Source organism: Dasypus novemcinctus, chromosome 23, assembly GCF_030445035.2.
Source record: "Dasypus novemcinctus isolate mDasNov1 chromosome 23, mDasNov1.1.hap2, whole genome shotgun sequence".
Taxonomy (NCBI): domain Eukaryota; kingdom Metazoa; phylum Chordata; class Mammalia; order Cingulata; family Dasypodidae; genus Dasypus; species Dasypus novemcinctus.
In genome coordinates this window covers 12,674,456-12,697,247 of record NC_080695.1, presented here as the reverse complement: position 1 = coordinate 12,697,247, position 22,792 = coordinate 12,674,456, and the positions used below count along the sequence as shown (strand labels likewise).

Below are 22,792 nucleotides of genomic sequence, written 5' to 3'. Positions count from 1 at the left end.
TTGCTGGTGGGAATGTAAAATGGGGCAGCTGCTGTGGGCAACAGTTTAGCAGGTCCTCAAAAAAGCTAAACAGTATCACCTGGTACTGTTTACCATTATCACCTGGTAATTCCACTCCTAGGAATTGAAAAAAAAAAATCTAAAATGACCACTTCAGCGATACTGAGCCACATAAATACAGGGTCAGGGTTCGAAGTAAAATCAGCATGACGTACTTCCAATTTCTTTGGAGTAATCAGTGGACCTTACTGAGTAGGCAAATCTAAAACAATCACCCGCACTTTCCTGTCTGCCCTGCCGGCTCCCAAAACACCGAACTCACGTGGTAGGTACAACCTCCTTGAAAGACTGCAAAGCCTTCTCCCTCATACAAACCACGGACTTTTTCCCCTTCGTAGCTGAAAAGAAATAGAGCTCAAGATAACAACTGATGTGAATAAACCTAAGCGACAGTGGGTTAGGCATATAAATAACATTAGTGAAGAGGTACAAATAATATCCCACCCTCATTTACTCAATAAACACACACACCACCCTCAGTGTGACTAGTATGTGCTGAGGACAAGCCTGGAAGTCCCTTCCCTCAGGAGTGTATAGTACACTGAGAGGAGACAGAAAATAAATAAGGAAACAAGTGAACAAGGGGATTTCAGATGGTGTTCAAATTCACACTGCAGCCTTCTGTGAAGACCTGAGATTTGTACTGAGACCTGCAGGGTGAGAAACAGATGGCCACGAGGAGAATCCTGGGAAGGGGATCCCAAGAAGAGGGACAAAAGAGCCGGCCAACTCGAAGCCAGCAAGAACGTAGTGGGGCGAGGGAGAGACCAGCACAGGAGGAAGCTGGGGACGGACCAGGCCCAGCACGCTGAGATTTGTGGGCTATGAGGAAGATTTGCGATAAAATCCAGAGCTCTGTGAGGAACCACTAGAGGGTTTTAGGAGGTAAATTGGACAAGATGAGATTTCTCTCTTAAAAAGATCACTCTAGCTGCCGCAGGGGACTAGACTGTGGGGAGCCAAGTTGGAAGCTATTGTGGCTGTTCAGTGGATGCTCCTGGGATGCTGGCATGTTACGGTGCCGGTGGAGAGCAAGAGAAGGTTTAGGTACATTCTAGCATGGAGCCATAGGGCTGGCTGAGGGGATGGCTTTGGGGAAGGGACAGGGTCTAAATTCAAGCCCAGAACCAGTGGGATGATGAGAGTGGCGTGAGATTTAGCACCGCCCATCTCCAGGCCCTCCAGAAGGCGAGCCGACGAACAAATGGAACCTGCGATAGCCACGGCCAAACTGAGCTCAGTCTGAGAACCGAAGAAGAGCCAGCTTCAGAAAACCCAGGAATATAATACTTTGCATCAGCAAATGAAAGAAGAAAAACCATGTGTTTATAGCAAGATGACAAAAAGATACGTGATACCATTTCTGAAAGTAGTCTCAATAATGAGGAAACCACTTAAACATAATAGCCTGTTTATGAAAGAGCAACAGCAAATATGATTTGTAAGCGTGAAATAATGAAATAAATTCCATTAATATTAGGAACATGAAAAGGATGCCTGTTTTTTACTGCCATTACTTAGTATCGTCTTAGAGGTTCTAGTTGATGCAATAAGTCAAGAAATTTAAATAATCAGCATAAATACTGGAGATACAAAATTACTTTAATTTGAAGATATGGTTATTTACCTATAAAACCCCAAAGGTTTTATTATAATCACTGAGAGAGTATGATAAACTGGTGGAAGGGGAGAGAGGGTAAAATTATAATGGGGTACAGGAAAATGATTTTTTTTAGGAGGTACCAGGGAATGAACCCAGGACCTTGTATATGGGAAGCAGGTGCTCAACCACTTGAGCTACATCAGCTCCCAGAAAGCAAGTGTGGGAAGCAGTTTTAGATGTATTTTTTTTTAGTAGGTACCAAGGCTTGAACCCCGGACCTCACACATGCAAAGCAGGCACTCAACCACTGAGCTGCACCTGCTCTACAATTAGCTCTTTAAGACAGCTTTACATTACTCCATTTGTCACAATGAGCATGTCCTACTTCAGTAATTCAAAATGACGAAGAGGCGAAAGAATCAATCTGAAGAGAAACCAGAGCAAAATAATGACTAAAGACAAGGTAAAGGGTTTCTTAAAGAATCCAAACTAGCTCCACACCTCCCCCAAAGACACCCATCCACGGTCCCCTGTGCTCCCTGGCAGGAGACTTTGCCCGCTCTGCGCGCCATCATTCGACTCCTCTGGTTCCACTTTGGATCGTTATAGGACCCACCTTCTAAAAACTAACTCAGCACACACTGAAGACATCCTGCTGAGTTCTTCTAAAGATAGTCCATCTTAGAACATAATCGTATACTGCCTATATAGACCTATTTCATACTTTTATTTTTTAAGATTTATTATTTATTTATCTCCTCCCCCGACCCCCAGTTGTCTGCTCTCTGTGTCCATTCCTTGTGTGTTCTTCTGTGACTGCTTCTATCCTTATCACTTGCACTGGGAATTTGTGTTTCTTTTTGTTGTGTCATCTTGTTGTGTCAGCTCTGTGTGTGTGGCACCGTTCTTGGGCAGGCTGCACTTTCTTTCACGCTGAGCGGCTCTCCTTAGGGGGCACACTCCTTGTGCCAGGGCTTCTCTACACAGGGGACACCCCTGCGTGGCACGGCACTCCTTGTGCGCATCAGCACTGCGCATGGGCCAGCTCCACAGGGGTCAAGGAGGCCCGGGGTTTGAACTGTGTACCTCCCATGTGGTAGGCGGACACCCTATCCATTGGGCCAAGTCCGCTTCCCTCATACTTTTTAATATCCCTCTGTAGTGCCCAGCCTGGAGCTGGTATTTAGCAGGTCATTAATCAATACCTGCTGATAGCAATCCAACTACAGATACTCTGAGCGAGTCCCTGCCATCCAGGACTGGTCAGCCTGGTGGAGAGGATGAGACTGGTAGGCAAATTACAGTGCTACATGACAGAAATAAGCAGTATAGTAAAAGGCTTTTAAAGGTTAAAGAAATTTTAGGAAAGTTTCTTCCTATGGGAAGAATTAATGGAAAAAGGGAAGCAGTTGTGGCTCAACTGATAAGAGTGTCCGTCTACCATATGGAGTGTCCGGGGTTCAATCCCAAGGGCCTCCTGATCCATGTGATGAGCTGGCCCACATGCAGTGCTGCTGGCCCACATGCAGTGCTGCTGCCCCACAAGGAGTGCGATGTCACACAGGGGCACCCCTGCGTTGGGGTGCCCCATGCAAGAGCCACTCCTCGTGAAAAAAAAGCACAGCCTGCCCAGGAGTGGGACCACGCACACACAGAGCTGATGCAGCAAGATGATGTAACAAAAAGGAGATGCAGTTTTCCCAGTGCCGCTGGATAACGCAAGCAGACATAGAAGAACACACAGCGAATGGATACTGAGAGCAGACAACGGGGGGAAGGGGAGAGAAATAAATAAATCTTAAAAAAAAAAATCTGAACTTTATAAAAAAAGAATTAATGGAAAAGGCTGGACCTTGAAGAGTGGGGTAGGATTTGTTCATGCAGAAATGAGGGAATAACATTCGAGAAAGGGTGATCTGTCAGCAAAGAAATAGGAACTTGCAGAATTTGTGGGGAGAGAGGGAGACTGGGGTCAGAGTGTCAGGGTAAGGAGTCATATTCTGTAAACAGTAGAAGGAAACAAGGGTAGTCAAAGAAGGGGACTGTGGTATCCAGCCTCCAAATGACCCCTAGGGATTGCCCCTCCTGGTTCTCACAGCCCTGTGCAGTCCCCACGGTGAATGGTGAAAGGGGCTGGCCGGTGTGACCACCTGGATCTTGCCGACATGATGGAGAGTGACTTCTGCGGTCATAAAAGACACCGCAGCTTCGGCTGCTCTCTCCGGGGTTGCTCACTCCAGAGGAAGCCAGCAGCCCCATGCAGAGGCCCACGTGTTGAGGAACTGAGGCACAGCCATGGAGGGAGCCTTTCTGGAAGCAGATCTGCTGGCAGCTCCGATGGACATCTGGGCTGCATCCAATACGGCCCAATACGGCCCAGCTAAGCTGTTCCCAGACTCCTGACCCCCAGCAACCACAGGAGGTCAAGTTTTTTGTCTTGAGCTGCCAAGCTTGGGTCTAATTAGCCACATAGCAACAGATCACTGACACAGGGAGTAATGTGAACCAAGCCACGCACAGGAGGCCTGGGGAGAGAGACACTTAGGAAACAAACCCAATAGCCCAGTCAAGAGGCAATGAAGACCCAGTGAATAGGGAAGAAGAAATATGAAGAGCCCCAGGGAGGAGAAGGCCGAGTTCTAAGTCTTCAAGCTTGGGTAAGAAGGGGGATGAGGGTATCCTTACAGCAACAGGCCCCAGTGGAGGCGGAACAAGCAGCTGGGAGGGACAGTGATAGCAGAAGACCCTCCGAAGGTGGGTGTTCTCATTTACGTTCCCCGATTAAGAACCTGAGACTCAGAAAGGCTCAGCAATGAGCTTGATGTCATAGAGTCAAGACTAATGTCCAGATCTTATTTCCAGTCCAGGGGTCTTTACTTTTGGACCTGAGGGGTTTGAAGTCCGGTGGAGATGTCAAGGAACCTGAAACCGTAGGAGAGAGAACAGTGCTAAAGGCATGGATTTTGAGTCATCTAGGGAGATGGTAGGTAAATTTACACCAAGAGAAGAAATTGCTAGGGGAGTCAGGACAGGGAGCAGGGAACGGGTAGAGAAGGGGGCTTGGCCAGCGCAGCCTCCACGGGAGCAGGGCCAGCAGCCCCGGGACCCGGCTCCCCAAGTGGGAGAGGAACACTGTGATGATAACTAAAACCCATGAGGCATCAGCCTGGCACCATTTCAAAAGATGGCTGATGCAGGGCACCAAATGGCACTGCCCGCTGACCTCACCTCTGCACGATCAGTTTGGTCAGAACAGGCTCTTCATAGTGAGTGGCACCCTCGCTCTGCCGGTTCTCTTTTTTTGAAGCTCGTTTGGGTCCTGCTTCTTTGAGAGAGATTTCCAGTTGTGGGATATCACTCGGGGAACTCTCTGGCCTGGAGATGTTGCCATCTTGTTTAGAAAACTCCGGATAATCGGAGAGTGAGGAGGGAGAACGGACAAACTTATCTCCTTTTTTGTCAGCCTTTTTCTTCTCTTTCCCCATTTCCCTTAGAAGGCAAAGTTTATATATATAATATGTATATATCTCAAATGATTCCTTTGCTTAAGAGCTGTTTGTTTCAGGGCACTGATGAGTTTTATCTGAAAAATAAAAATTACGTCACCTAATACTTGAGTTTTTACTTGTAGCTAATTTTTAGCTTTACCTCACATCATTACCATTCTCCTACTAAAGCTTTAAAAGTTAACTACAAGTACCAAGTATTACCAATTTATAAAAATAGTACAATCTCCATATGGCTTTGGCTGCTTCTAATTGGAACTACCTAACATTATTTCCTTCCCCAATTAGTGTTGCAGTAAGAAAGGTGGCCCTCTACATGGAAAATGGCTACTTAACCTCTAAGACCCTGCATGCTGCCAACTCACACTTTCAATGCCCTTCTCTTAATATGTAGCCTAGTAAAGAGTGCAGGAGCTAGCTGCAGCCTCCTGGTTTGCCACTTACCAGCTGTGGGTCCTTGGAGAAGTTACTTTTAAACTCCCTGTGCCTCAGATATCAAATAGAAATAACAATATCTCGCTATAAGGATTAAATTATAGGATACACAGAAAACCTCTCAAGTGTAGAATATGTTGCACAGTCAGGGCTCAGTAAATGACTATTTTATGTCACTTTGCTGATTTTGAACTTGAAATCATTGGCTGGCTACTCCCTAATAAAGGTACATTTATTAACTATTCTAAGCCAGACCAAAAAAAATGTGCTAACAATTTGCCCAAGGTCGCAGAGCTGAGGAGCCAGGTTCCAAAGCCATGGATGTTGTGGCCCTCTCAAACCTACCCACTGAAAGCATCGCAGTCCAGCAAGCGGGACGCAGGGTGCGGGTAAGGTCTGGCCCATCCTCCTGCAGGTGGCCCACATTCCCTCTCCTGGGTGGCACCCAGGCCTCTGGATACCCTGATAGCCAGCCCAGTCCCTGCCTTAGGCTCTGTTCTCTCTGACTGTGGCCCTGCTTCTCTTTTCAAGATCCAATTGCTCTTTCCAGGCCTGCCCTGATACTAACGGGTAGTGATTCTGTCTGGGTGGTCTAGTCCATGCGCTTCTCTCCTCTGAACTTGGACCTTTACAACGTGCTTTCTGGTCCTCCTATCAGTGAGACTTAAAACCTGAACTCTAAATAAAGTAGATTTCGCTTCCCACTGTTCCCTAATAACTTCTGTAATGTTTCCCGTTCTCCCTGGCTCTAGAGTCGTCTTGTATTTCCGTGTGCCACCGGCCTTCCGTGTGCCACCGGCCGTAGTTACTGTGAGCAGCCCGCGTTCCCTCTTCCCTCAGGCCACCTCTAGCCTTGGGCTCCCAGCACCGTCCTACGCCCTTAAGGTCCTCCTCGCCCACCACGTACGAGCTCAGGAGGCCGAGTCCGGCTCAGGAGGGAGCTGGCCCTGGTTGGAAGGTCCCTGCGGCGCTGGGACCCCGCGGGACTCTCACCTCCTCCGGGGGCGCCTGGGGACGGAGGTGACGCTGGGCAGCAGCCGCCCGGCTCACAGCCCGGTCTCCAGGCAACCGCCTCCGCCGCCAGCCCCGCCCCCGCTCTTAAAGGCGCCGCGCTGGGCAGGGTAGGGCCTGAAAATTGGTGGGGTCTCAGAACTTTTCCTGCAGGTCCAGGGCTTAGCTCTCCACGCTGTTTGCTGTTGACCTGGCTAATTCCAGCTGTGCAAATTGCTGTGTGCCCCCCCCCCCACATTTCTTCACTGTAAAACTGGAATAATCCATGTCTTAGTTTCCCACTGCTGCCCAAACAAATTAGCACAAATTTAGTGGCTTAAAGCAACACAAATTTATTCTCTCACAGTTTTGTAAATTAGAAGTCTGACGGGGCTGGTTCCTTCTGGAAGCTCTAAAGGAGAATCTGTTTTTGCCCCTATTTCAGCTTCTAGAAGCCTCCTTGGCTTGTGGCCCATTTCTTCACCCTCAAGCCAGGAACCGAGCAGCATTGCTGGGGCCATCCCTCTGTCACAGCTCTGACCCAGCTGGGAAAGGTCCTCCACCTTTAAGAGTTTGTGTGATTAGGCAATCCAGGCTGATCTCCCCATTTCAAGGCTCTTAACTTAACCACACCCTCAGAGGCCCTTTGTGCCACGCAGGGTATCACGTGAGATAGTCACAGTTTCTGGGGTTAGGATGTGGCAGTCTTTGGGGAGTCATTATTCTGCCAGACACAATTCCTGAACTGCAGTTAGTGAGCTTCTTTACAATGAGATTCTGCAGGTGAATTACAGCAGCAGAGCCTGGAACAATAAACAGCAGAAATAATTACTCTACTGTCTTGTTACATCCAAGGAATTCTAAGTTTGGGAATGGACGCCTCTCTCCCAGGAGGCCTGGGTCTGGACGGCGGGGGGCAAGGACAGTGGGGTGGCCTGCACCAACCCCTCCTGGGGCGCCACGGGGCACTTTTTATTTCAATTTTGGCACAGTTCAAAACAACAGGATTCCATGAAAAGTATTTCACAAGATGGACAGGAATTACATCTCCCGTACCACTGGGGGCCAGTAATTAGAATGCCTTACAGCTCACACCCCAACGAAACCAAATCACAGCATTAAAGTTATGGAAAACTCAGAATCTTTTATTTCCCCTTTGCCCCACCAGCTGTACTGGGGAATGTTTTAAAAGTTAGCCAGGTCCCATCCAGTCATTTTCTTCCAGCTGGACAGCATAACACCCTCCTTAGGTTTTTGTTGTGTTTTTTTTTAACTTACTGTGCTTCAGGATTGAAAAACAGTAACCCAGAAGGACCATGATTTTACATTCATGAAACTGGTTAAACCAACATAAATTTAATCATCACTAAAGGCAGGTTAAAAATACATCCAGCCAGAGCAGAGGCCTGGGTAACTTCCAAAGTGCTCTTATTTTTGTAAAATGTGTCCTTGACTATACACATACACAATCATTCAAATGTGTTAAAAAAAAATGTCGTCAGCAATGTCCCATATGGTTTGAAAAGGTTCTTGGGATAATTTTTAAATGGATCTGCTACATTTTTAAAAAAGGAGCATGTTAATTTTGAAAAAAAAAAAAGGTTATTTAAAATACTGCCTTTCAAAGCAGGAAGATGTGCAGTAAAATCCATAATTTTATCAAAGGAGAAGTTTGGTCAGTTTTGAGCAATGATGTCCAAATTGGCCACATGTCGCATAGTCGGCCTTCCGTGGGGGCAGTTCCAGGGCTGGTCCATCTCGCCCATGTGGGTGATGAGCTTCTTCATCTCGCTGGTGTTGAGAGCGGTTCCAATCATCACCTGAACACAAGGCACAAGGGTTATAGTTTTCACTGTTGGGTTGTTTTGTTTTGTTTCAAATAACAACTCTTCAGAAGCACTTTTCTCCAGACAAGGCTAAGCCAGAATACAACTCAAAACATTCCCTGAACAACCTTCCAGGAAACAACCCCACCTTCTAATATCTCCACCTTTTTGTGAAATTCATCCCCTCCAAGGCTCCTTCACAGAGGCCCACCTTTACTAGAAATGCTAACCAGCCTTACCCAGGATCTAACCATACTCAGCACCTCTAGCACCTCCTTCCCAGCCTCCCTGGCAACTGCAGCAGCTTCCTAACAGATCCTCTGCTGCCCCCATGGCCCTACCATCTGTTCTTCATTCATTCAGCAGCAGCCAATGGTGCCATTTAAAGTTATGTCTAATCATGTCATTCCTCTCCCTGGCTCTCCCCTCTCACTCGTTGCCTGACCTGGTCCCCACCACTGTACCTGCCCCTGCAAGCAGGCATCCCTCACTCTCTCCCGTGCTCCAGCCAAACACATAAAGAAAGCATCAGCCTCAGGACCTTGGTACTGGCTGTCCTCTTTAGCCAGAACACTCTTCCCAGGTATTTGCTTGACTCACTTCTCTCCCCCTTCAGGCTTCTGTTCAAATGTCCCTGCCTCCTCTCAATGAACTGGCACTCCCAGTCTACTGCCCACTAGCCTGTCTTCCTGTTTTTTTCTCCATAGCATTTATCACCATCTGATAGGCAGGTGGAGATGAGCAAACTTCCCAGGAAGGACAGAGAAAGTGAGACCCAGAGAAACAAAAGATAGAGAGAGGTGAAAAATCTAAATCTGTTACCTTCTTCCTTCCTATGGCACGCAAGTGCCCACCATGTGCCAGACACAGTCCTAGAGATGGGTACATGCAGAGACCTGCCATGCTGGAGGAAGACAAGACAGTATGGAGTTCACAGAGAACCCAGCCACGGCAACCAGAGCGCTGTGGCTAAGGGCCCAGGAGAGTCTCTGTCAGCAAGGTGCCTGCTAGGCCCTGAGCCTGGGAAGGACCAGGCCCTAGGGCCCAGGAGGGCAGGGCAAGAGGTTGGGGCCTTGCAGAGCCCACAGCTGTCAACACAGGACGCCAGGCAATGAGGTGTGGCAGCAGGAAGGGTCTTCGTGAGAGCTGGTGCACTGGCCACAGGGGGCACCAAGGAGCAGTCTGTAGCTCCAAAGCCTTAGGCGTCACAGCAAGAGGCAAAATTTTAACACGATGGACATTCCAATAGGTCAGTCCCAGCACCAACTCTGCCACAAACCCCAAGGTTGAAGGTCGGTATTACATCTGGGCCTGGAAGTCAAACCTTACCCTTTTCTGCCTTTTCCAAGCTTTTCCCTTGAGCAATTTCATGCAGTCCCATGGCTGTAAATCATACCTAAAATTTTATGTCCAGCCATGACATTTTCCGAAAGCCCTAATTCACTTATATGACTGTTTCCAGACACCTCCACCTGGATGTCTAACGAGATTTCAAAGACAACATGCCTGAAATGGAACTCATAACCCCCAGCCACCTCCAAGTAAGAGAAGCAGCTGCTGTTTCCACCCCTCTCTTATTCAGTTGTGGCACCTCCTAGACTCTGCTCTCCACCAGGACAACCCTCCAACAGCACACATCATACCATAAACCCCAAGTCCTGACATGGACAGCAGCCAAACAGGTCTGACATCCCAAAAGCTCCTGCTCTTGTCCCATCTCCTCTCCAGCCACAAGGACCAATCTGTCTTTGCTCAAACACTCGAATGGGTCCTCCGAAATTCATGTCCACCTGGAACCTGTGACTGTGACCTTATTTGGAAATAGGGTCTGTGCATCTAATCAAGATGAGGTTGTACTGGAGTAGGGTAGGCCCTTAATCCAATATGACCAATGTCCTTATCACTGACAGCAAGACACACAGAGAAAAGACAGCAAGTAATGACAGAGGTAGTAATGACGCAGCTACAAGCCAAGGAACGCAAGGAACACCGGCCACCACCAGAGGCTGTACAGGCCAGGAAGAAGCCTCCCCTAGGGCCTCTAGAGCAGGGTTCTTAACTTTTTTTGTTCCACGGACCCTTTTCCTAGTCAGGTGAAAACCATGGACCCCTTACTAAGCCCACACTAGACTGTGTGTTATTTAATAAATATTTCACATCTGACCAATACATCCCCGCAAGAATAATGGTTTGAGTTTTCAATTTAAGCTCACAGACCCTCTGAAATTATTTATTTTTGTTTATGTCTATTTCTCCCTACTAAAATATAAACCCCTCGAGGGCAAGGATCTCATCTGTCTTGTTAGCTCCATGTCTGCAGCATCTGGAAGTGTGGGGCACTCAGCAGGGGCTCAAGAAGTATTTGTTGACTAAGTGAAGAGCATCCTGGAAGTTTCTACTGGCCACTCACTTTACTTTGACATCACCACCTACTGCTACCATTTCCCAGGGTCACCTACTACTGCTACCACCTACCATATAAACTGACCAAATGCTAAGTAATGCCTGGCACAGGGCATGCCTGTGAAACACCTGAAGAGTGGATGGGCTCTGCATAACCTGGGACAGTGCTTCTCAGGCCAAGCAGCCACATGTTATTACAACCCATAAGGTTCAAAGATGAACAAAGGCATAATTAGCAAATTGTGTTTGTATAAACAAAAGCCCTTGTAAAGAATGCTTCTTAAGGGAAGTAGAGAAAGATTAACAGTCATGAGCTAGAGGTCAAGGCTAATGCAGATATTGTGAGTTGCATGAGTTGCTGTGTTATACAGAATTTGAGCACTAAGTGTGTAAAACAACATGTGCAATCAAGACAACATTCAAGAAGGGTGACAGTATCAGGAGCTGAACTGAAACCTTCAGCTCAGGTCAACAAGCTTGAGCAAAGCTTCCAGGCCCTGGCACATAGCTTACTTCGCTGCACTTACAGACTTCCGGCAGGCTCGTGAGGCAAACATCTGCCTGACTCGAGAAGGGCGGCACATAACACCAGGGCAGTCGCTTAGCATAAAGATCAGCTCATCTATATCCTGGGGTCCAAAGGTCCAGTTTTTACTAGTTGGCAAGGAAATCAACTTAACCCTTTCAGTGACTGGAGCTAAATAAAAAAAAAAGAGAAATACCCATTTTTTGAAAAATGCATTAAAAAAAAAAAGATTTATTTATTTATTTCTTTCCCCTTCCCCCTCCCATCCCGGTTGTCTGTTCTCTGTGTCTATTTGCTGTGTCTTCTTTGTCTGCTTCTGTTGTTGTCAGTGGCAAGGGACTCTTTCTTTCTGTTGCGTCATCTTGTTGTGTCAGCTCTCCGTGTGTGCTGCACCATTCCTGGGCAGGCTGTACTTTCTGTCGCACTTACAGGGCGCACTCCTTGCGCGTGGGGCTCCCCTACACGGGGGACACCCCTGTGTGGCAGGGCACTCCTTGAACGCATCAGCACTGTGCGTGGGCCAGCTCCACACGGGTCAAGGAGGCCCAGGGTTTGAACCGTGGACCTCCCATGTGGTAGATGGACGCCCTAACCACTGAGCCAAGTCCGCCACCCATGAAAAATGCATTTCATTTGAGTGCTAACTATGATGAGGATTTGAAAGAAAAGGCAGAAGCAAGATTTTGGAATCACTTTTATCTCTTATAAAATAAGGAGAGAAGCAGATGTGGCTCAAGCAATTAAACTCCTGCCTACCACATAGGAGGTCCCTGTTCAGTTCCCAATGCCTCTTAAAGGCGGCGAGCTGGTGCGACAGACTGGCACAGCAAGCTGACAGAACATGATGATGCAAAATGATACACAACAAAGGAGGGAATGGAGGTGGCTCAAGTAATTAGGTACCTCCCTCCCAAACGGGAGGTCCCAGATTCGGTTCACCATGCCTCATATAAAAGGAAGACGAGCACACAACGAAACAGCGAGTGCAAACAACAAGGGGCTGGGGAGAAAAATCTAAAAAAACAACAAGGAGACTGATCTATATGATCTCAAAGACTTTCAGATCTAAGACAACAAGATTCTATAGTCTTAATTAATAACTTACCATCTTCATCAATAACAAAATCAAAGCCATTCTTCCTGAATATTTCTAGATTTTCTATCAGAACAGCTTCATTGATAGCAGTTAAGTTGAGAGTCTGAGGTCTGAAAAGCAAAAGAGAGATTCAAAACATGTTTTAAGTCAAGCATTTAGGTATAATGCAGAAGTGAAACTAAAACCACTCTATTAGGCTATTTTGAATTCATTTAAAAGCAAAGCATGTAATGCTTTATTCAGCTACATGTCCTTCCTGCACAAAACTTTGAGAATTTCCTTTTAATTTTCTAAGCTATTTTCAATTTTTGAAATTTTTAAGATTTAAACATTTTAATTTTCTAAGTTAAAGTAGCTGCAGAAGCAGTTTGCTCTTTCCTAAATAGACAGAACCATGCAGTTCTCTTTCCCAATATAATATAACGCAACCCCAATAGCCCAGTCTCATTTTTTATCCTTTCCTGGTTGATATAACATTAAAAAATAGCATTTTCTCTCCTTACAATAAAGGTATTTTGAAAAGTTGGCTTATGCCATTACAGGTATATGAAAACAGAATAAAAGATAACATTTGCTTTGCTATTTTGCTCCTTCCTCTGCTTATATTATTTATCCATCCTTCCATCTATCCATCCATCCATCTTTCCTCCTGGATTTACTGAGTGCTTAATAAGGCAAATACCACTCAAGACAGGTGTGATGGTTACACTATTGTGACAACTTGGCCAGGTAATTGTGCCCAACTGTTTAGTCAAGCAAGCACTGGGCTAACTGTAATACAATGGCATTTATGGACTTTAGTCACCATTGACTTTACTGCAGTGGTAAATCATAAATAGCTGATTACAATTTACATCAATCAGGGAGATTGCCATCAGCAATGAGTGACGCTTAACCCAATCAGTTGAATGCCTTAAAAGGGGAAGTGATTCCAGCATTCAGAGAGAATTCCCCAGCTTGTCTTTGGACAGCCAACATCTCTCGGAACTCTATTATTTTTTTATTTTTTAAAGATTTATTTATTTATCTCCCCTCCCCCCCACCCCAATTGTCTGTTCTCTGTGTCTATTTGCTATGTCTTCTTTTGTCCGCTTCTGTTGTTGTCAGCGGCACAGGAATCTGTGTTTCTTTTTGTTGCGTCATCTTGTTGTGTCAGTTCTCCGTGTGTGTGGCACCATTCCTGGGCAGGCTGCACTTTCCTTCACGCTGGGCGGCTCTCCTTACGGGGTGCACTCCTTATGCGTGGGGCTCCCCTACGTGGGAGGTACCCCTGCGTGGCGCAGCACTCCTTGCGCTCATCAGCACTGCGCATGGGCCCCAGAACTCTAAGAACCTTCAATGCACTTTCACTGGAGATCCTGGTTGCGGCCTGCTTGCGGAACCTGGCCTTGTGCATCCCCACGGCTGCATGACAGACTCTGATAAATCTCTTACTATCGACAGATATCCTTTGTTGATTCTGTTTCCCTAGAGAACTCTGACTAATACAGCAGGATTATCATGGTGAGCAAACACAGTCTCAGTCTCTGCCCTCATGAATAATCTAGTGGGGAAAACATTAATCGGACAGCCATACAAATAAATTATAAGTACAAACTACAAGTTAGGAAGGAGGTTTCTCTGAGGAAGTGACCTCTGAACTGAGACTTGGAGATAAACGGGAGTTAATTAGGCAATAGGGGAGGGGAAAAGAGAAAGTGTTCCAGGCAGACACAACAGCTGTTTAAAAGCCCTATGACAGTCCTCTGAAGTTTCTGGACCCATGCATATATATCTACTTCTTTTTTAAACAGATGTCTAGGAATTCATCAGGTCAATCAAGGGAAAACGGAAGATGGCCAAAATAGCAAGAGGAGGGATCACGAAGAAGGGTTATGAAAGGGTCAAACCATGTACAGCCCTACAAGCTAATATGGAATGTTGGTCTTTATCTATTAATCTTCAAGAATGGTCCATATGGGATCCAATATGGCCTATGATTCTGAGTCAATTTGGAAATGTCACAGAAAGAGACCTTATTTATGCAAAATGGCAAAACTGCAAAGTCCCTCTTTAAAAAGGGTGGGAGTATTTCAGTATTAAAAAGTAACTTACTAAATGTCTTTATTATTACCATTTACTCCTACTAAAAATTAATAACAATGAATGCATTCCATAGGAAAGAGAGGAAATAAATTTCTCAGTAAATTAGGTATATTTTCCAAGCCTAGCGATGCTTTAGTGGTACATTTCTCCACACTGGGATCACCTTCTGTTGGGATCTGAGTTTATTTGCCAATGTAGTTTAATTTCTCAATTGAAAATCCATGACTTCTAAGAATTTTTTAAAGTCTTCTGGCTTACATTATATACTATCACACCACCTTGTAAAGAGATCAAATTAAAGTGTTCAATTTGGCAAAGGAGAGAGAAATGCCCAATTCTGCAGTGAAGTTCCTCTACTATAGATGAAAACCAAAGTACAGGCTGGCGTAACAAATAAATTCTACATATTTTAAATAAAAAGACTACACATTGCCCCCCATTAAAGGATTTTCTGGCCAACCAGAGATGAACACTTTTTTTCCCCATGTATCTCTATATATTTTCCTCTCCCCACTATTTTTGCTGTCTGTGTCCATTCACTGTGTGATCTTCTGTATATATTTCTCTTTTTTTCTTCTCTTGTCGTTTTTCTCCTCTAGTATTCACCGGGATTCGATCCTGGGGACCTCTTATGTGGAGAGAGGTTCCCTGTCACTTGCACCACCTCAGTTCCTGGTTTCTATTGTGCCTCACTTTGACTTTCCCCTTTGTCTCTCTTTTATTGCGACATCATTTTGCTGCATAACTCACTTGCGCAGGCACTGGCTCACTGCACCACAGGCACTCGGCTCACTGTATGGGCACACTTTTTTTTTTTTTTTTAACCAGTAGGCCCCAGGGATTGAACCCAGATCCTCCCATATGGTAGGCGGAAGCCCAATCACTTGAGCCACATCCACTTCCCTGATCAACACTTTTTAATAGATAAAATGATTCAATACATTAAAAACACACTGAAAAAAACAAGGGAAAAAACCACACTTTGTTGTTAAACCTCTTTGGATGAACCTCAGTTTCACCACCTAAAAATGAGGATGGTTAACTACCTTATGAGATTTGTGAGGGTTCAATAAATTAAATACACCTAAACTGCTTCAATGGCACCTGGCACATAAAAGACATTCAATAAATGCTAACTAAGACTATTATGAAGTAAAAAGATATAAAAAAGTTGATAGAAGATTTAAAAAATTGCTTATGACAAAAAAAAAAAGCAATAATTATATATAAACAGATACATACCTAAACTATTAGATCTTAAATTTCTAGGGGTGAAACAACAATGAAAATTCTGAACACCGAAATGAACTTACACTATGAGCCTTTGACCCTGGAGAACAGTGTGCTGTTGGAGCATCTCAAAGTTGTACTTCTCATCCGTAGCATGCTGGTCCACTATGAAGATATCTGCATTCAGTTTGGTTATTATAAATCCCAAGTTAAACTGCCCAATGATTTCCATGTCGGCAAACATTGTTTTACTGCATATAGAAATATAATAGTTACAAAACATTTTGAAGGATTATTTGCTGATTATAAAACAAAACGATGTAATAAAAATATTAAAACAATTCAAAAACATAAAATAGTCTCTAATAATCCCACTTTCTAAAGATGACATTAGTTATTCATTCATTCATCTGATTCTCCAGAGACAGCATTGCTTATCACTAGTAATAATTTGGTGTATGTTTAACATACCAGACCTTTGTCTATACACTAATTTTTTAGAAATTAAGAAATAAAAAATGGGGAAGCAGCTGTGGCTCAACTGACAGAGCGTCCACCTACCATATGGAGGGTCCAGGATGTGATACCCAGGGTCTCCTGACCCGTGTGGTGAGCTGACCCACATGCAGTGCTGCTGCACATAAGGAGTGCCATGCCACACAGGGGTGTCCCCAGCATAGGGGTGCTCCATGAACAAGGAGTGCGCCCTACAAGGAGAGCCACCCTGCATGAAAAAAGCATAGCCCGCCCAGGAGTGGAGTCACACACACAGAGAGCTGATGCAGCAAGATGATGCAACAGAAAAAGTGACACAATTTCCCAATGCCCCATGACAAGAATGCAAGCAGACACAGAAGAACACACAATGACTGGACACAGAGAGCAGATAATAGGGGGAAAGGGGAGAGAAATAAATAAAATAAATCTTGAAAAAAAAAAAGGAATCATACTCTTCATATCATTCATTCTGCTTGTCATTAACGCATCTTAGATGTTTTTCCAGATCAATACATACTTTATTTTTTTTTAAGACCATCTAGAAATTCATTAGCAAATGTACCACAAGTTGTTCAATCAATTCTTTAGTGAAGGACATCTAAGATGTTTCCAATTTTATTAATACAGAAAAAGCAGCAATAGACATTCTTGCACATTTATATGCACACTTGTGGGAGAATTTCTGAGAGATAAACTCCTAGAGGTGGAATTAGGTGTGTATATTTTCACATTTTTACTTAGCGTTATCCTAGGCAATGCTTTTGAACTCAAACTTTTGACAATATGCCATTCTAATTTTTTCCTAAATAACGAGGCCAGAAAAAGATATCACAAGAAAATTACAGACCAATATCCTTTATGAATATAGATGCAAAAGTCAACAAAATACTAACAAATCAAATCCAACAGTACTGCACATTAAAAGGATTATATACCATGGTTAAGTTGGATTTATCCCAGGAATGCAAAACAAGAAAATCAATGTAATTTACCACATAATAGAATGAAGGAAAAAAACCCAAACAATTATCTCAATTGACACAGAAAGGCATCTGACAGAATTTAGTACACTTTCTTGATAAAATGCTCAGAACACCTGGAATAGAAGAGCACTCCATCAACATGATAAAGGGAGTATCTGAAAAGCTCACAGCAAACATCATACTCAATGAAAGACTGAAAACGTTCCCCCTAAGATCATGAGGAGGTCTAGGATGTCTGCTCTCACCACTTCTACACAACATAGTACTGGAAGCTCTAGCCAGAGCAATTAGGCAAGAAAAAGAAATAAAAGGCATCCATATTGGAAAGTAAAATTATCTCTATTCACAGGTGACCATGACCCTACCTATATATAGAAAACAAGAAAGTTATTAGGGCTAATAAATGAATTAAACAAAGTGGCAGGGTATAAAACCAACACAAAAAAATCAGTGGTGTTTCTATACATCAGTTACAAACAATCCAAAAGAAAATCAAGAAAAACAATTCCAATTACAATAGCAACTAAAAGAATCAGAAGTCTAGGAATAAATTTAATCAAGGATGTAAAGGTCCTGTATATTGAAAGCTATAAAACACTGCTAAAAGAAATTAAAGACCTAAATAAATGACAAGACATCTCACATCCATGGATTGGGAGACTTAAAATTGTTAAGATGTTAATACTACCCAAAGCAATGGACAGATTCAATGCAATCCGAATCAAAATTCCAGCAGCATTTTCTTGCAGAAGTGGAGAAGCCAATCATCATATTCATATGGAATGACAAGGGGACCTCAACAGTCAAAACCATCTTAAAGAACAAAGTTGGTGGACTCTCACTTCCCAATTTCAAAACTTATTACAAACATACAGTAATCAAAACAGTTTGGTACACAGAGCAGGTGTAACTCAGTGGTTGAGTGCCTGCTTCACGTGTACAAGGTCCCAGGTTCAATAACCAATACCTTCTAAAAAAAAAAAGAAGACCAATGGAATAGAATTGAGAGTTCAGAAATAAACCATCACATCTATGGCCAGTTGATTTTCAACAAGGTTGCCAAGTCCACTCAATGAGGAAACAGTATTATCTTCAACAAATGGTACTGGGGGAAAAACTGGATATTCACATGGAAAAGAATCAAAGTTGACCCCTGTCTCATACCATATACAAAAATTAATTCAAAATGGATCAAAGAGGCAGGTGGCGTTCTCATCTCCAGACTCAGCCACCTAGCAATTTGCAGTTGCAGGAACATGGGTATTTTAGGACAGATCAGACATATTATAACAATGCCTGAAGCAAACAACAATAATTTCAATGAGCACCAGGTTCAACTTCTGGCAGAGATGTGTATTATTCTTGATGAAAATGATAAAATTGGAGCTGAGACCAAAAATAACTGTCACGGAATGGAAACAATGAGAAAGGATTATTACATGGAACTTTTAATGTCTTCTTATTTGATACCGAAAATAACCTCCTACTATGGTAGAGATAAAATGCTAAAATTACCTTTCAAGGTTGTTTTACCATCATTTATTGTAGTCATTCATTAAGTAATCCAGAAGAACATGAAGAAATGATGCAAATGGAGTAAGACAAGCAGCACGGAGGTGTTTAAAAACTGAATTCAGAATTTCCACAGAAGTAGTTCCTCCAGAAGAAATTAATTACATAACACAAATTCACAAGGCCCAATCTGATGGTATTTTGGGATGAACACAAAATTATATTTTGTTTGTGAGGAAGACTGTAACTTTGGATCCAGATCCAAATGAGATTAAAAGCTATTGTTATATGTCAAAGGAAGAACTAGAAGAAATTCTGACAAAAAGCAGTCAGTGGTAAAATTAAGATAATCCTATGGTTTAAAATTATTGCAGAAACTTTTCTCTTTAAATGGTGGGAAAACTTAATCATTTGAATCAGTTTGTTGAACATGAGAAAATATATAGAATGTGAATATGAGGATGAATGATTAGTAAAGTACTGAGAATTTCCATAATAGTAAACTCAGGATGTTGTGGGATTTTTTAAAAAATTTGGTTCTCTATTAGTAAAACTGATTTGCTACACTGATACTTTTATGTCTAGAATTTGGGTGGAAAAGGCAACAGACTTCTTAATTTTATATCATATATCCCATATATAACAATTGTTCTTTGTAAAAGAAGACATTTATGAGCCATTGCAAAATAGAGAATACAAATAAATTTAACCTGTTGTAAAACATGCGCATGACAAATTTGAATAAATGAAACTTTTCAGTGTTGACACTGTTGTGATAAACATTTTTAGAACACTCTGTAGAGCACTTTGCTATTTGCCAGATACTTTATATATCAGGATTTTTTTTAAGTCATGGTCCAGAAAAATGTGCAAAGAAGCTATTTGCTTGGCTACCTCAAAACAGTGGTAATTCACTTCAGCATCAAAAGATTAAATTAGTAGAGCAGATTCAAGGGAAATTAAATGGTATATACTCTAATCTCTGTCATTCTAAATCGATTTTGTGGCTTAATCAATCTGAAATATCAGTTGATATTTAAAGTTAATCACTGCTTTTGGTAATGAGCAGGCATTTATATTGATTAGGTTAAATCTTTTAATAGGTCTTGGCAATTAGTAAAGTATATGCTTTCAGAATTACAGTGGACAGAGGGCTATTCATAAAATGGGAATTTTGTCACACTCTATAACAGGTTTTCTTAACCTTGGTACTGTTTACATTCTGGGCCAGATAAATGTTTTGGGGGTTGTCCTGTGAATCGTAGGATATTTAGCAGCATCCCTGGCCTCTACCCGTTAGGTGCCAGTATCACCTTTCTCTCCCACCCAGGTTGTGACAACCAAAATAATGCCAGGCATTGCCAGATGTACCCTGGGGGAGTCAAAGTCACCCCCAGTCAAGAACTTTCTGCTCTACCAAGTCAGGCCATATTATAAGAAAAAAAAAAAGAGAGAGACAAGGCTAATGTATGTGTTAAACAGATTGAGGTTACAGAATATGTGCATATTAATATTTAAAAGTGTACCTTAACTAAGTTTTTAAATTCTTACCATGATTTCTTAGATTTGAAATCTTAAGACAGTTTTATTAATGTTATATAATAATGAAAAAAAAAAAAAAGGTTTCTTACAAAGCTAAATGGTACATACATTCAATAGAAAAATTCATTCTTTAACCCCAAACAATGTATTTATAATTCCAGGAAAGACTACCTTATGTAGCAAATATTTATTTTATTGATAAGTAGAAGCAATAAAAACTCTGCACATTTTTTTAAAAAATGATAAAAGAAATAAATATAAGAGCTAAAACCATTAATTCTCAAAAGAAAATATAAGGGAACATCTTCAGGACCTTTTATAAGGCAATGACTTCTTAGATACAACAACAGTACAAGCAAGAAAAGAAAAAAACAGATAAACAAGACTTCATCAAACCTTTTGTTCTTCCAGAAAAGTAAAAATACAACACATGGGATAGGAGAAAATATTTCAAAATCATACTTCTGATAAGGTTTTAATATCTAAAATGTATGAAGAATTCCAACAACAAAACAACCCAGTTAAAAGAAACAGGCACCCTACCTCACACAATATTGAAAATTCAACTCAAAATGGATCAAAGATCTAAATACAAAAGCCAGAACTATCAAACTCATTAGAAGAAAACATAGGGAGGCAGCTTCAGGACCTTGTGTTAGACAATAGTTTATGTTACCCCCAAAGCACAAGCAACAAAAGAAAATATAAGTAAACGGAACATTATCAATATAAAAAACTTTTGTTCCTTAAAGGACTCTATCATTAAAGTAAAACAACAACCTAAATAATGACAGAAAATATTTGGAAACCATAAATCTGAAAAGGATTTAGTATCAAAAATATATAAAGAAATCCATCAACTCAACAACAAAAAGACAACCTAATTTAAAAATGGGCAAAAAACTTGAAGAGACATCCCTCCAAAGAAGATATACAAATGGTCAGATGCTCAACATGATGAACCACCAGGGAAATGCAAATCAAAACCACAAAGGGATACTATTTTACACCCACTAGAATGCCTGTTATTAAACAAAAACAGAAAACTACAAGTATTGGAGAGAATGCAGAAAAATAGGAATAACCAATTCATTGGTGGGGGAATGAAAAATGGCGATGCCTCTGTTGAAGACAGTTTGGTGGTTCCTCCGAAAGTTAAATATATGACCCAGTAATCCCATTACTAGGTCGATACTCAAAAGAACTGAAAGCAGGGACTTGAACAGACATTTGCACACCAATGTTAATAGCAGCATTATTCACAATTGTCAAAAGATGGAAACAACCCAACTGTCTATCAACCAATGAATGGATAAACAAAATATGGTATATGTATGCAATGGACATAAAAAGGAATGAATTTCTGTTACATGCAAAAACATGGATGAACCCTGAAAATACATTGAGTGGAATAAGCCAGACCAAAAGAACAAATATTGTACGATTTCACTGATACTAAATAATTAGAAAAAGCAAACTCAAAGAGTCAGAATCTAAAATATAGGTTGCCAGGAGATGGGGTGGTATAGGGAACAGAGAGTTATGGCTTAAAATGTACAAGGTTTCTATTTGAAATGATGAAAATGTTTTTAAAATGAATAGTGGTGATGGTAGCACAACATTGTCAATGAAATTAACAGCATTGAAATATACATATGAATGTAGTTTAAAGAGAAAATGTTAGGTGGTATATATGAAACTGGAATAAAAATTTAAAAATTCCATGGAACTGCACAACACCATGAACCCTAAGTTAAAGCATGAACTATAGTTTATAGAACAAATATAATAATGTGCTTTCATCAATTGTAACAGCTGTACCATACCAGTGCAAAGTGCTAATAATAGGCGGTATATGGGAATCCTGTATTTTATGCATGATGGTGTTTTTGTAAACCCAGAAATTCTCTAATAAAAAATAAACAAAAAGTTTTTTAAAAATATGCAAAAGACTTGAAGCATTTCTCCAAAGATACACAAACGGCCACTAAGCACATGAAAAGATGCTCAACATTATTAGCCATTAGAGAAATGCAAATCAAAACCACAACAACCCCCTACTTCACACCTACTGGGATGATTATTATTATTTTTAAATTGAAAATAAGTGTTGGCAAGGATATGGAGAAATAGGAATAATTCCTATTTTATTCCTATGTTGTTGGTAGAAATGTAAAATGGTACACCCACTGTAGAAAACACTGCAGCAGTTCTTACTTCTAGGTATATACAAAGAATTGAAAACAGGGACTCAAACAGATATTTGTACATCAGTATTTGTAGCAGATTATTCACAACAGCCAAAAGGTTGGATAGCCCAAGTATCCACCAACAGATGAATGGACAAACAAAATAGGGTATTCAAATAATGGAATAGTATTCAGCCATAAAAAAGGAATGAAGTTCTGATACAAGCTACGACAGCTGAAACCTGAAGATATTACGTTGAGTAAAAAAAGCCAGGCACAAAAGGACAAATACAATATGATACCTACTT

The 22,792-nt window shown here is 42.0% G+C and overlaps 2 protein-coding genes and 1 pseudogene across 9 annotated transcripts in view; 1 reads left to right on the top strand and 2 right to left on the bottom strand.

Moving 5' to 3' along the window:
- Positions 1-6,677, bottom strand: part of RSPH10B (radial spoke head 10 homolog B) — a 79,376-nt gene extending 72,699 nt beyond the window's left edge. For 2 of the 3 annotated variants that reach the window (XM_058285777.1, XM_071211140.1), the window contains exons 1-3: positions 6,598-6,677; positions 4,892-5,246; positions 323-398 (exon numbers count right to left, since the gene is read on the bottom strand). In XM_058285777.1, coding sequence (XP_058141760.1) covers positions 323-398; positions 4,892-5,148 — 333 coding nt within the window. In that variant the 5' untranslated portion in view covers positions 5,149-5,246; positions 6,598-6,677. Of the gene's footprint in view, positions 1-322; positions 399-4,891; positions 5,247-6,511 lie in introns of all 3 variants that reach the window. The other variant, XM_058285779.2, reaches the window with a different exon arrangement.
- A 1,041-nt stretch (positions 6,678-7,718) lies between these two features.
- The window catches only part of PMS2 (PMS1 homolog 2, mismatch repair system component), a 40,128-nt gene continuing 25,054 nt past the window's right edge, over positions 7,719-22,792 (bottom strand). For 3 of the 6 annotated variants that reach the window (XM_058285773.2, XM_012525612.3, XM_071211139.1), the window contains 4 exons: positions 15,844-16,011; positions 12,455-12,555; positions 11,337-11,520; positions 7,719-8,414 (listed from right to left, as the gene is read on the bottom strand). In XM_058285773.2, the coding sequence (XP_058141756.1) occupies positions 8,411-8,414; positions 11,337-11,520; positions 12,455-12,555; positions 15,844-16,011 (457 nt within the window). In that variant the 3' untranslated portion in view covers positions 7,719-8,410. The remainder of the gene's footprint in view (positions 8,415-11,336; positions 11,521-12,454; positions 12,556-15,843; positions 16,012-22,792) is intronic. The other 3 variants (XM_004459702.4, XM_012525611.3, XM_071211138.1) reach the window with 1 other exon arrangement.
- LOC139437398 (isopentenyl-diphosphate Delta-isomerase 1 pseudogene) lies at positions 18,534-19,206 on the top strand (annotated as a pseudogene).